This window comes from Haliotis cracherodii, unplaced genomic scaffold, assembly GCF_022045235.1.
Source record: "Haliotis cracherodii isolate W230 unplaced genomic scaffold, xgHalCrac1.p SCAF_11, whole genome shotgun sequence".
NCBI classification, from domain to species: domain Eukaryota; kingdom Metazoa; phylum Mollusca; class Gastropoda; order Lepetellida; family Haliotidae; genus Haliotis; species Haliotis cracherodii.
The window spans coordinates 36,963,133-36,978,022 of record NW_027266266.1 but is presented as its reverse complement, the minus strand read 5'-3'; the positions used below and the strand labels follow the sequence as shown (position 1 = coordinate 36,978,022).

The following is a 14,890-nucleotide window of genomic DNA, read 5'->3' as shown; positions in this document are numbered from 1 at the left end:
GGAGGTTCATCTGAATGAAAGTCAAGGCGTATATAATGGCCTCTTTGTCAGGCATCTGTCAAGATCTCCGCAGAAACCCTTGAAGCTGACAATACACATGCCTGGTCCCACCTCTGAACCAATGAAGCTGACGCTACACATGCTTGTTCCCACCTCTGAACCCATGAAGCTGACACTACACATTCTTCTTCCCACCTGTGAACCTATGAAGCTGACACTACACATGCTTGGTCCCACCTCTGAACCCATGAAGCTGACGCTACACAAGCTTGTTCCCACCTGTGAACCCATGAAGCTGACACTACACATTCTTCTTCCCACCTGTGAACCTATGAAGCTGACACTACACATGCTTGTTCCCACCTCTGAATCCATGAAGCTGACACTACACATGCTTCTTCCCACCTGTGAACCCATGAAGCTGACACTACACATGCTTGGTCCCACCTGTGAATCCATGAAGCTGACACTACACATGCTTGTTCCCACCTGTGAACCTATGAAGCTGACACTACACATGCTTCTTCCCACCTGTGAACCCATGAAGCTGACACTACACATGCTTGGTCCCACCTGTGAATCCATGAAGCTGACACTACACATGCTTCTTCCCACCTGTGAACCCATGAAGCTGACACTACACATGCTTGTTCCCACCTCTGAATCCATGAAGCTGACACTACACATGCTTGTTCCCACCTGTGAACCTATGAAGCTGACACTACACATGCTTGGTCCCACCTCTGAACCCATGAAGCTGACACTACACAAGCTTGGTCCCACCTCTGAACCCATGAAGCTGACACTACACAAGCTTGTTCCCACCTGTGAACCCATGAAGCTGACACTACACATGCTTGTTCCCACCTCTGAACCCATGAAGCTGACACTACACATGCTTGTTCCCACCTGTGAACCTATGAAGCTGACACTACACATGCTTGTTCCCACCTCTGAACCCATGAAGCTGACACTACACAAGCTTGGTCCCACCTCTGAACCCATGAAGCTGACACTACACAAGCTTGGTCCCACCTCTGAACCCATGAAGCTGACACTACACAAGCTTGTTCCCACCTGTGAACCTATGAAGCTGACACTACACATGCTTGTTCCCACCTCTGAACCCATGAAGCTGACACTACACATGCTTGTTCCCACCTGTGAACCTATGAAGCTGACACTACACATGCTTGGTCCCACCTCTGAACCTATGAAGCTGACACTACACATGCTTGGTCCCACCTCTGAACCCATGAAGCTGACACCACACATGCTTGGTCCCACCTCTGAACCTATGAAGCTGACACCACACATGCTTGGTCCCACCTCTGAACCTATGAAGCTGACACCACACATGCTTGGTCCCACCTCTGAGGGGTGGTCGGGTAGCCTTGTGGTTAAAGCATTCACTCATTCTGTCACTATGCTGAATTGTGTCACCATGCAGAGTTGTGTCACCATGCAGAGTTGTGTCACCGTGCAGAGTTGTGTCACTGTGCAGAGTTGTGTCACCATGCAGAGTTGTGTCACCATTCAGAGTTGTGTCACCATGCAGAGTTGTGTCACCGTGCAGAGTTGTGTCACCGTGCAGAGTTGTGTCACCGTGCAGAGTTGTGTCACCATGCAGAGTTGTGTCACCGTGCAGAGTTGTGTCACCATGCAGAGTTGTGTCACAGTGCAGAGTTGTGTCACCGTGCAGTGTTGTGTCACCGTGCAGAGTTGTGTCACTGTGCAGAGTTGTGTCACCGTGCAGAGTTGTGTCACCATGCAGAGTTGTTTCACCGTGCAGAGTTGTGTCACCATGCACAGTTGTGTCACCATGCAGAATTGTGTCACTGTGCAGAGTTGTGTCAACTCAAGTTTGCCAGGATGCAATGATTGTGAGTTTTGAATTCCAAAACATTGGAAAATAATAAAAATTAAAGACTCACTTCTAATATCATTCAAGGAAGTATTAAACCCAACTTACTCACTCACTCCAGCTGACTGTATTTTGACATTTGTTCAGTAAGGACAAATTGTTGTTTTAGCCGAAATAACAGGACTCAATTACACAAAAGGATCTTAATGTTAAGACTATTGTATGTCTATGTTTATCAATTTTATTAACAATAGTCTCTGAACATCAATTAAATCCCACCAATAGGCCAACAAAATTCTAGACAAATTATCCACGAGAGCACAAAGCATCCATCATTTTCACGAAATACATGCATTGGAGGTCTTTCTTTGACATCAATAATTGAACGCTGATGAGGCGCCAAAGCGTAAACACAACCAACTACACCTGTGTCGAAACGAGGCAGGCAGTTGCACGTGCAGGATGAGATGTGGGTACAGTACAATGTGGGAACGAATCACTCCTTGATGAGTGATGACAAAGGAACAGTACATATTCATAGACAGTTTCAGTTATTTGGCTGAAATTGTTTGTGAGAAATAAATACACCGTTAGAATAATATTGTCATATCATGTCATGAATTTATGATAGGGTATGATTAGAAAGCCTTGATACTGTGATAGAATCTCTTTCCTATTGACAAACACTGTACTGCTTAGAAATACAAATGCATTGAAGACTTAAGTGAGTATGGTTTTATGCCGCTTTTAGCAATATTCCAGCAATATCACAGGGGGGGGGTCACCAGAAATGGGCTTCACCCCACCTCCCCTGGAAGACTTGAACAACACAACAACAAAAATGTCACATTATGTATTGTTTCCCTGTTTTTTACAAACATGAACAAGTTGTATATAACAGCTGGTAAATAGTAAGTCAACAAAAGATCTGATTGAAACATGTTTTTCTGTCAAGGTTATCATCAGTGAGTACCAAAAGGCTTCCAGATCTAACATATCGTGTGACATTTATGCATCAGAATAGAACTCCCTTAAGATATTCCCACTTTTGATTTTGATCTGTCCGATACCTGTGTGTATGTATACTCGCGGGGGGCAGTCTGGGATTTAGCCTGCATTAACCAGACACACCAGATGAAAGTGAGATATTCTGATGGGTGTCAAGGTTGTATATCCAGAACCACCTGGGTCGCCCCATCAAATGCTGTTTGTGGTGATATCTCATTCACTATGATTTCCCCATCAGAGAGTGTGTGTCTTGTTACATCCAACAGCTGAATTGGTCCTGTAGAATATAGCAGGGGCTTCAACACAGTGGTAGACGAAAAAGACTGTTGTGCTACAGAGTTCTCTCCCTTGTGGTCAGAGTTGTTCCCTTTTGTATGTGCCAATGAAGAATTGTGTCTTGGTCTGTGGACATTCCTCTGATGTTTGAGAAGATTGCCTTTGATTGCTGTCTTGTATGGGCAGTGTTGACACACGTGAGGCTTTGAGTCCTACAGACACATGACAAAGGCAGAGTGACAGTGGAACAAAACAATTCAGATCTCTATTGAGTACATTTATTCACAGTTCAAACTGCATGCATTGTTCATCCAGCTTATCCTAAATCTGACAATAAATTGATGATTAAAAGACGACAAACAGAATTAGATGTTCCACAACAACACAAGATAACAAAACCTCACATCAACACTAACCCTAGCTCTTGCAAAGGACATCTACCCTGTGTGTGCAGTCACCTACCCTGTGTGTGAGGTCACCTACCCCATGTGTGAGGACATCTAACCCTAGCTCTTGCAAAGGACATCTACCCTGTGTGTGCAGACACCTACCCTGTGTATGAGGACACCTACCCTGTGTGTGAGTCACCTACCCTGTGTGTGAGGTCACCTACCCCATGTGTGAGGACATCTACCCAGTGTGTGAGTCACCTACCCTGTGTGTGAGGACACCTACCCTGTGTGTGAGGACACTTACCCTGCGTGTAAGTCATCTACCCTGTATGTGAGGACATCTACCCTGTGTGTGAGTCATCTACCCTGTGTGTGAGGTCATCCACCCTGTGTGTGAGTCACCTACCCTGTGTGTGAGGTCATCCACCCTGTGTGAGGACACCTACCCTGTGTGTGAGGTCATCTACCCTGTGTGAGACACCTGCCCTGTGTGTGAGTCATCTACCCTGTGTGTGAGGTCATCCACCCTGTGTGTGAGTCACCTACCCTGTGTGTGAGGTCATCTACCCTGTGTGACACCTACCCTGTGTGTCAGGACACCTACCCTGTGTGTGAGGTCATCCACCCTGTGTGAGGAAACCTACCCTGTGTGTGAGGACATCTACCCTGTGTGTGAGACACCTACCCTGTGTGTGAGGTCATCCACCCTGTGTGTGAGTCACCTACCCTGTGTGTGAAGACACCTACCCTGTATGTCAGGACACCTACCCTGTGTGTGGGTCATCTACCCTGTGTGAGTCACCTACCCAGTGTATCAGGACACCTACCCTGTGTGTGAGACACCTACCCTGTGTGTGAGACACCTACCTTGTGTGTGAGATATCTACCCTGTGTGTGAGACATCTACCCTGTGTGTCAGGACACCTACCCAGTGTGTGAGACATCTACCCTGTGTGTGAGTCATCTACCCTGTGTGTCAGGACACCTACCCTGTGCTAGTCACCTACCCTGTGTATCAGGACACCTACCCTGTTAGTCAGGACACCTACCCTGTGCTAGTCACCTACCCTGTGTATCAGGACATCTACCCTGTGTGTGGGTCATCTACCCTGTGTGTCAGGACACCTACCCTGTGCTAGTCACCTACCCTGTGTATCAGGACACCTACCCTGTGTGTCAGGACACCTACCCTGTGCTAGTCACCTACCCTGTGTATCAGGACACCTACCCTGTGTGTGGGTCATCTACCCTGTGTGTCAGGACACCTACCCTGTGTGAGTCACCTACCCTGTGTATCAGGACATCTACCCTGTGTGTGGGTCATCTACCCTGTGTGTCAAGACACCTACCCTGTGCGAGTCACCTACCCTGTGTGTGAGACACCTACACTGTGTGTGAGACACCTACACTGTGTGTGAGACATCTACCCTGAGGACACCGTCCCTGTGTGTGAGACACATACTCTGTGTGTGAAGACATCTACCCTGTGTGTGAGGACACCTACCCTGTGTGAGTCTCGTACCCTGTGTTTGAGTGAGTGAGTTATTTTGGTTTTACGCCGCTTTAAGCAATATTCCAGCAATATCACGGTGGGGGACACCAGAAATGGGCTTCACACATTGTACCCATGTCGGGATTCGAACCCAGGTCTTCGGTGTGACGAGCGAACGCTTTAACCACTAGGCTACCCGACCGCCTCTCCCTGTGTTTGAGGACACCAGACCTGTGTGTGAGACAACTACCCTACTACCCTGTGTGTGGGGACACCTTCCCTGTGTGTGGACATCTACCCTGTGTCTGGGGACACCTTCCCTGTGTCTGGGAACACCTACCCTGTGTGTGGACATCTACCCTGTGTCTGGGGACACCTTCCCTGTGTCTGGAGACACCTTCCCTGTGTGTGGACATCTACCCTGTGTCTGGGGACACCTTCCCTGTGTCTGGGAACACCTACCCTGTGTGTGGACATCTACCCTGTGTCTGGGGACACCTTCCCTGAGTCTGGAGACACCTACCCTGTGTCTGGGGACACCTACCGTGTGTGGGGACACCTACCCTGTGTGTATGCATCAGCTTCACATGCTGAGCCAGCCTGTTTTTCAATCTTGTTGAGAAATCACAGCTGGAGTAGGGACATTGCAAGGACTTCTCTGAAACCAAGACACAGGTACATCAGTAACCTAATCATAATTACATTACAACCATGTTGAAAGACACAGGTACATCAGTCATCTAATCATAATTACATTACGGCCATGTTGCAAGACACAGGTACATCAGTCATCTAATCATAATTACATTACAACCATGTTGAAAGACACAGGTACATCAGTCATCTAATCATAATTACATTACGACCATGTTGAAAGACACAGGTACATCAGTCATCTAATCATAATTACATTACGACCATGTTGAAAGACACAGGTACATCAGTCATCTAATCATAATTACATTACGGCCATGTTGCAAGACACAGGTACATCAGTCATCTAATCATAATTACATTACGACCATGTTGAAAAGGGACAGCAGTCATAACTTAACTGAAACACATGTTCATAAACAAACCCTTGACGTGCACCAAGTGACTTGGCCCAATTCCCACTTGTTAATGGCAATATCCTAATCATTTCTCTCCCTCCTTCACTCACCAATACTCACTCACTACACTACAATCAGACAGTCTGAATTGTAATACTAAGTCACAAACTCTGATAAATACACATCTCATGATCCCTGCTGTAGACCAATGTCATTAACATCAGATAGCCAACTCCCATATGCTATCTCTCTGTGGAGATCTGATAAAACCACCCTAGGAGGTCGCTTCAGGTGAACCCTCATCAACCTTTGACCTCCCGGCTACATGAAAGATGCATGGTCTGAGCCAATCAGATGTCTGCTTCTAAAAGGATTAGGTTTCATTTTTACCACCTCAAATTTAAAATTTTGATCTTGAAACAAAACCCACACAGAACACAAATATTCCTTTATTATTACACCCTTTTGGGTGTAAGATGCCATGGCTCTCAGAAACATCAGGGATTATAATGTAAAACAACATATACAGTGATTCCTTCACTATTTCCATTTGGAAATATGTACATGCATATGTCCTACACAAAAGTAGTGCCAAGACAGACTAACTATAGTAATATGAGAGAATCAAGCTTCCTTTAACTTCAATTGAGTAGTATAAGAATGTTTGTTACATAAATGTGAATTACGTTATCCTGACGCTTGTGTAAAACCTGTTTTAACAGAAGATGAAAGTCATGTATCATTTTATTACCCATGTTATGCAGTTGAACATAATTTGTACTTGCAAGAATATACCGCTAGTTCTAATTCCAAATTGGATGCAGCAACTGGATGTAGTTGACAAAGGTTTTGTACAAAGTTGTTTGTATCAAAGGAGATATTAAGATGCACCTATAAATGTTAGACATATGTGATGTACTATGGGTCAGGTGGCCTGGAATTCTGAATAAACTGAAACTGAATCTTAATCTGAAATATGTTTGTTTACAAGGTACAAACAAAGAGCTGCTGCTCTAAACCCTTAGCTCATTCCCACTGTGAACTTACAAGCCTTAAAGTTGATTGGCTGATAAATACGTTCACCTGACATGGCCTGGGAGTGACTGTCAGATCTCACACTGAGAAGGAAGTTGCCAAACCTTTATGTACAATCCTGTGACTGCGTAGGTTGCCAGCAGTGCTGAACTTCTTGTGACAGACTTCACACATGTACTGCTGGATGCCTGGAAACAGACGTTGCACAAGGTGTACAGTTGACTTGTAGGGCTATCTTTAGTTGTATCACTGCCAACATCCATAAGCATCGAATCAAACCCTGAACAGTCAATGAACTGTACCCTCTGCCCCGACACTTCAGAGTAAAATATTAACATTGGACCAAACCACAAACTTGCATAATAGGAATGTAACCTGGCTTCTGCAGCTATTACCTGGTAACATTTAAACAGATAACACATTTCTGCTGATATGACTGAGATTAATCAAATAAAAGAATTGTTCAAAGGTGGAAAACAGTTAAATATACAAAGGTTTAGTGGGCGATGTACTGCAAATGAAATTTCAGAAAAACACAAAAGTTTGGCTTCATAAAACCGTGAGTGTTCAGTGGAGAGATATGAGTCCGGTGTACCTACCTTTGTGAGTATTGACATGGCTGGTGTACCTACCTTTGTGAGTATTGACATGGCTGGTGTACCTACCTTTGTGAGTATTGACATGGCTGGTGTACCTACCTTTGTGAGTATTGACATGGCTGGTGTACCTACCTTTGTGAGTATTGACATGGCCGGTGTACCTACCTTTGTGAGTATTGACATGGCTGGTGTACCTACCTTTGTGAGTATTGACATGGCTGGTGTACCTACCTTTGTGAGTATTGACATGGCCGGTGTACCTACCTTTGTGAGTATTGACATGGCTGGTGTACCTACCTTTGTGAGTATTGACATGGCTGGTGTACCTACCTTTGTGAGTATTGACATGGCCGGTGTACCTACCTTTGTGAGTATTGACATGGCTGGTGTACCTACCTTTGTGAGTATTGACATGGCTGGTGTACCTACCTTTGTGAGTATTGACATGGCTGGTGTACCTACCTTTGTGAGTATTGACATGGCCGGTGTACCTACCTTTGTGAGTATTGACATGGCCGGTGTACCTACCTTTGTGAGTATTGACATGGCCGGTGTACCTACCTTTGTGAGTATTGACATGGCCTGTGTACCTACCTTTGTGAGTATTGACATGGCCGGTGTACCTACCTTTGTGAGTACTGACATGGCTGGTGTACCAACCTTTGTGAGTATTGACATGGCTGGTGTACCTACCTTTGTGAGTATTGACATGGCTGGTGTACCAACCTTTGTGAGTATTGACATGGCTGGTGTACCAACCTTTGTGAGTATTGACATGGCTGGTGTACCAACCTTTGTGAGTATTGACATGGCCGGTGTACCAACCTTTGTGAGTATTGACATGGCTGGTGTACCTACCTTTGTGAGTATTGACATGGCTGGTGTACCAACCTTTGTGAGTATTGACATGGCTGGTGTACCAACCTTTGTGAGTATTGACATGGCCGGTGTACCTACCTTTGTGAGTATTGACATGGCCGGTGTACCTACCTTTGTGAGTATTGACATGGCTGGTGTACCTACCTTTGTGAGTATTGACATGGCCGGTGTACCAACCTTTGTGAGTATTGACATGGCTGGTGTACCTACCTTTGTGAGTATTGACATGGCCGGTGTACCAACCTTTGTGAGTATTGACATGGCCGGTGTACCAACCTTTGTGAGTATTGACATGGCCGGTGTACCAACCTTTGTGTGTATTGACATGGCTGGTGTACCAACCTTTGTGAGTATTGACATGGCCGGTGTACCTACCTTTGTGAGTATTGACATGGCCGGTGTACCTACCTTTGTGAGTATTGACATGGCCGGTGTACCTACCTTTGTGAGTATTGACATGGCCGGTGTACCTACCTTTGTGAGTATTGACATGGCCGGTGTACCTACCTTTGTGTGTATTGACATGGCTGGTGTACCAACCTTTGTGAGTATTGACATGGCTGGTGTACCTACCTTTGTGTGTATTGACATGGCTGGTGTACCTACCTTTGTGTGTATTGACATGGCTGGTGTACCTACCTTTGTGTGTATTGACATGGCTGGTGTACCTACCTTTGTGTGTATTGACATGGCCGGTGTACCTACCTTTGTGAGTATTGACATGGCTGGTGTACCAACCTTTGTGTGTATTGACATGGCTGGTGTACCTACCTTTGTGAGTATTGACATGGCTGGTGTACCAACCTTTGTGTGTATTGACATGGCTGGTGTACCTACCTTTGTGTGTATTGACATGGCTGGTGTACCAACCTTTGTGTGTATTGACATGGCTGGTGTACCTACCTTTGTGTGTATTGACATGGCTGGTGTACCAACCTTTGTGTGTATTGACATGGCTGGTGTACCTACCTTTGTGAGTATTGACATGGCTGGTGTACCTACCTTTGTGTGTATTGACATGGCTGGTGTACCTACCTTTGTGTGTATTGACATGGCTGGTGTACCTACCTTTGTGAGTATTGACATGGCCGGTGTACCAACCTTTGTGAGTATTGACATGGCTGGTGTACCTACCTTTGTGAGTATTGACATGGCCGGTGTACCTACCTTTGTGTGTATTGACATGGCTGGTGTACCTACCTTTGTGTGTATTGACATGGCTGGTGTACCTACCTTTGTGAGTATTGACATGGCCGGTGTACCAACCTTTGTGAGTATTGACATGGCTGGTGTACCTACCTTTGTGAGTATTGACATGGCCGGTGTACCTACCTTTGTGAGTATTGACATGGCTGGTGTACCTACCTTTGTGAGTATTGACATGGCCGGTGTACCTACCTTTGTGAGTATTGACATGGCTGGTGTACCAACCTTTGTGAGTATTGACATGGCTGGTGTACCTACCTTTGTGAGTATTGACATGGCCGGTGTACCTACCTTTGTGAGTATTGACATGGCTGGTGTACCAACCATTGTGAGTATTGACATGGCTGGTGTACCTACCTTTGTGAGTATTGACATGGCCGGTGAACACCTGTCTCCTGAAGGTCTCAAACTTGCAGTCAGCTTCAGGACATCGGTATCTGCAGGGCCAAACAAACAACTACTACTTATAATAATAATTCTTAAACTGATCATGGTTGGTAGGTTGGAAGTCGCAACTGAAAATACAATTACTCTCATACTGGTGACATACATGTAACATGTTGACATAGCCTACCCTCAAGGTAGGGGTGCAACTTACATGGTGTATCCCAAAGGCAGGGGCGTGGAATGTTTGGTGTACTTGTGCTGGACTAGGGTCACTCTGTCCAGGGTGGAGAAAGGACACACATCACACAGGTGGGGATGAGACTTCTTGTGCTTCTCCTCCACATGCCTCTGGAAAGGCAATGGCACATGTTGCAGAGGAAATATTTAGGTTTAGGTTAATGTTAGTGTGATGCCATCTTGCTGAGGCAAGGGCATTAACTGACTATAAAATTCCAGTTTCCACCATTGCCAAACTTAGCTGGAATCCAGAGTTACATTTTGGCTGGACTAACAAGTCTATGCAGTCCAATCCAAATCGCATAACAAAGTAGAAATCTGTTCCATAAACAACATGGATTTTAATGTGCAGATTTCAGTCGACTGCAGGATTTGCAAAGCATGCATACCATCAAATGGGCATCATGTTTTTAATTAGGATGCTCAAATAAATTGACGCAATTCGCGAGGTAAGACTAGTTTTATACCAATATAGATCTTGATTATCGATCAGATAGTTTTGACTGGGACCTTTTGTTTGAAGCAAATGCAAGTGATATAAGAGGTTGCATCTGATTGGTCAGTAGGAGGCTATAGAAGGGACATAACTCGTAATAGCCACTGGTGGTGCTATGATCGAGCAACAAAATTTCAGCGTAATTTGGCGAGGGTAGAAACTGGACTTTTGTAGTCAGTTAACTTCCTTGCCTTACCAGTGTGATGTAATTTGGGTGGTCATTGGTCAGTGAACACACTGGTTTACATTCCCCATCACTGGATTCAGGGCTGACAAGCAGTGACAACATCGTGTATCATCTGTATGTATTCATGGGCCAGGGATGTGGTGTATACAGACCCACGAAGTATTGACAATGCTGCTTGGGCACTACGTGAAAAATCGTAGAACTAGACCTGATGTTTCAGCAGGATAAAGCATACTGAGACAAGGTAACCTAAGTTCCAACTACTTGCATTGTCCAGTGCCATGCCAACTCACCTTCCTGGCGCCGTGCTGAGAGAACACCTTGTCACAGAGTGGACACTGGAACCTGCGTGCTCGTGTATGTGTGTTTGTGTGTAGTGTCAGAGAGCCCAGCAGCTTGAAGTCCTTGCCACACCACTCACACACATAGGGACGTGTGTTGGAGTGAGACGTCACACGATGAGACTCGAGACGGTGCACCTCCAGTGTCTCATAGTCGCAGGCCTGGCAAATAATATTACCATGGTTACTCCATATATTATTAGACATGTTAGAGTTGTGTGACAATTGACAGAGATAGTGATATAGACTAACATATACCGGTAGCCTACAAAACATTATAAATTTCTATTTTTTTAAAAAGGAGAGGGGACTTTGGCAATAATAACGCACACTAGTGTAGCAAAGTAACAATATTACCAGACAGGACATGCTAATACAACGGCACTCCCTATAAAACCGGAATTCTACTAGCCCTTTGGATAAGCTTAGCATTTGACCAACCAACACAGAGTATCAGGCGAGTGGAAATTTGCATCCCTTCACACAATCATTATGCAGATGATACAGTGGATGAAGGGTCATTTCTTTCTTGTAAACTATACTCAACTGCAAAAGAAACATCAATTCATGAAAATACTTCATAAAAGTTTTGCATTGAAATATCAATGCATTTTTGGAGGTACCTCGTTTTTTATGGTAGTCTGTATCCAAATTTAATGTTAACGGACAAAAAGTGACACAAATATGGATATAATCGGTTGCCAAAATGCTGCTTAACAAACGACCATGGTACAAAGTCCTGAATGCTTTCCATTAAAATCAAAATTCACTTGTGTTTCCTTGAGCCTTTCTGATAAACGGTACCCCAGTACTCAGACCCAACATTCTTGTCTCTATGCTAGCACCATGCCAAGGCTTACGAAGAATCACAGAAACCAGGCTTTATGGCCACATCATGCTGTTGGTGACCTGTAGATGGTTCTCAAGAGTACATTAAACACATTGGCAAACAATCAAGCAGTCTGATCAGCATGCAGTTGTCACCTGACACTTGAGCACCTGGAACTGGCTGGGGTCGAAGGCAACACTGTGTCTGTCACTCCCCTCACTCACTCACCTGACACTTGAGCACCTGGAACTGGCTGGGGTCGAAGGCTACACTGTGTCTGTCACACTCCACACTCACTCACCTGACACTTGAGCACCTGGAACTGGCTGGGGTCGAAGGCAACACTGTGTCTGTCACTCCCCTCACTCACTCACCTGACACTTGAGCACCTGGAACTGGCTGGGGTCGAAGGCTACACTGTGTCCGTCACACTCCACACTCACTCACCTGACACTTGAGCACCTGGAACTGGCTGGGGTCGAAGGCTACACTGTGTCTGTCACACTCCACACTCACTCACCTGACACTTGAGCACCTGGAACTGGCTGGGGTCGAAGGCTACACTGTGTCCGTCACTCCCTTCACTCACTCACCTGACACTTGAGCACCTGGAACTGGCTGGGGTCGAAGGCGACACTGTGTTTGGAGTATCTGTGACCAGCGACAAGCTTCAAACTCTTGAACTGGTGGCCACACTCGGGGCATCCGTACCAGGTGTGTCGACCCTTCTCCACAACCTCACACTGTCCAACAACCTTGTCACTGCTACACCCAACACTTTGAACACTGGAAGAACTTGAAGACTTCACCTTTCCCTTCTTAGCTTTGTGTTTACTTTTTCGAGATCTTTTCCCCCTCTTGTCCTCCAAATCTGGGGATTCATCATTGTCTTTGCCAACACTCTTCCAAATTGTCGGCATCCTTTTTCCTCTTCTCGATCTCAATACATGGACAACACCTTCAACCTCTATTTTCTTATCTTTCCCCTCCTCACATCTGTCAATATCAACCCTGGGATCATTGTCAGTGACATTTCTGTGCCCCTGTTGCAAAGACTCATCTTCATGACTGTCAGTGTTGCCTGTGATGTTCCTAACGGTGTTCGCCACAACAGGGGTACTGACTGTAACACCAGACATATGTTCCCCTTCGTGACTGTCTACTGATGTAGCTCCATCAGTGTCTGTTGGATCCATGTCCATGGCTGTCTTGTATGCCTCCTGTACAATATCAACATCACGGCAATCCATCCCTCCATCATTTGTCAACTTCATGTACATATTAGTGTTTTCCATCTTAACGTTGTCTTCGCCAACTGATTTTTGTTCATTATCCACTTCAGATGTATTGAACTGTTTTGCTTTTTCAAATTTCATGTTATTTTTCTGCTGAATATCAATCCCATGTAAATTATATTCACTGTTATCTTCATTAATCGTCTCTGTAACATTCACACTCGGTATACTCAGAATACTGACAGTCACATTTTCCGTGTCAATTGGCCGGCGTAAAGTGGACGAGTCTTGAACTTCATTTGCTGTCTTACTTGTCCTGGTCACTTGTAAAGACAGATTAGATCTTTCAGGTTTTACTTCTGAAGTTGCCTCATCTTCGTAGGTTGTAGCTGGATTGTCTTTACCAGTTTGAGAGTCTATCAGTACATACTCCTCTGTAGCAGTATCTCTCACACACACAACAAGCTCTGAAGTCCCATCATGCAACACAAGTGGGTACACTGAAGATGCTGATTTCGTTTGAATGTTTTCATACATATCATTGTTAACCTGATCAGATTGAGGAATTGTACCGTCTTTCAAATGATGAACCTGTTTCGTATCTTCCTCACTGATTACTTTCCAGTCTTTTAATATTTTCAAGTTATATGTATTAGTATCTTGTGGTTGTAGTTCACCAGTGTAAATAACTTTCACGACCATCTCCACTTCTCTTAATGTCAGGTCAGAAAGCCACAATGTCCTTGCATTACTTTTCTTTGTAATATGAGCTTTAAAAATCTCACTGCAAGCTGCTAGAACTAAACTGTGAACTTTCACCTCACCATCCTTGGCTTGGAGGGTCATGTCACACATATACGACTCTTTGTAGAATACATATAGTGACCGCATAATGTTTCCCTGATAGTGTGAAAAAACAACCATTGTTTTAACATTCAGGAATCTGAAAAGTAAATTTAAAGAAATATTCTATAACATGATAAAAAAAATTAAAAGGGCATAATATTAATAAGGCTAATTTTTTGTCACACCTTATTAAATTCATAATTTCATTACATCTGCTGTTCATGTCAAAATTCACATCATCATGATCATGGTGATTCTGGTTTGCATATGCTGTAAATCTGTCATCAAATCCTCTGGCCTTCAGCTTGTGTTCATTTAACCATTTTCAACATGAAAATATCTTCGTTAGACATCCTTCAAATGATTTTTCTCCAGAGGAATTATTCCCATGAAACATGTTTACAGGAAAAAAAAATTCCATGATATATTAACACTGGAACTAATCCCATGTGGAAGTCATCATGCTTGTAAGTTTAGCCTGTCCCCTGGTGGTGGAACAACACACTGATGCATAAGTGGATCGCAATTT

The 14,890-nt window shown here is 44.6% G+C and overlaps 2 protein-coding genes across 2 annotated transcripts; one reads left to right on the top strand and one right to left on the bottom strand.

The window, feature by feature from the left end:
- Positions 1 to 97: 97 nt before the first annotated feature.
- On the top strand, positions 98 to 1,894 carry LOC139455053 (zonadhesin-like). Its single transcript, XM_071236635.1, has one exon. The coding sequence runs from the start codon at positions 98 to 100 to the stop codon at positions 1,892 to 1,894; it is 1,797 nt and encodes a 598-aa protein (XP_071092736.1).
- An 831-nt stretch (positions 1,895 to 2,725) lies between these two features.
- On the bottom strand, positions 2,726 to 14,449 carry LOC139455729 (uncharacterized). Its single transcript, XM_071237279.1, has 7 exons — positions 12,874 to 14,449; positions 11,404 to 11,613; positions 10,402 to 10,538; positions 10,161 to 10,240; positions 7,224 to 7,307; positions 5,596 to 5,690; positions 2,726 to 3,360 (listed from the first exon to the last, which is right to left on the bottom strand). The coding sequence occupies exons 1-7, from the start codon at positions 14,437 to 14,439 to the stop codon at positions 3,025 to 3,027; spliced, it is 2,508 nt and encodes an 835-aa protein (XP_071093380.1). The 5' UTR covers positions 14,440 to 14,449; the 3' UTR covers positions 2,726 to 3,024.
- Positions 14,450 to 14,890: the final 441 nt, after the last annotated feature.

Bases quoted from the DNA above. Each gene is read 5' to 3' on its own strand.
- LOC139455729 (XM_071237279.1), bottom strand. From the start codon at position 14,439: ATGGTTGTTTTTTCACACTATCAGGGAAACATTATGCGGTCACTATAT. The intron at 11,614-12,873 runs GTGAGTGAGTGA...ATTATTTGCCAG, and splicing joins TCCAGGTGCTCAAGTGTCAG to GCCTGCGACTATGAGACACT. The intron at 10,539-11,403 runs GTGAGTTGGCAT...TTGCCTTTCCAG, and splicing joins CTCAGCACGGCGCCAGGAAG to AGGCATGTGGAGGAGAAGCA.
- LOC139455053 (XM_071236635.1), top strand. From the start codon at position 98: ATGCCTGGTCCCACCTCTGAACCAATGAAGCTGACGCTACACATGCTT.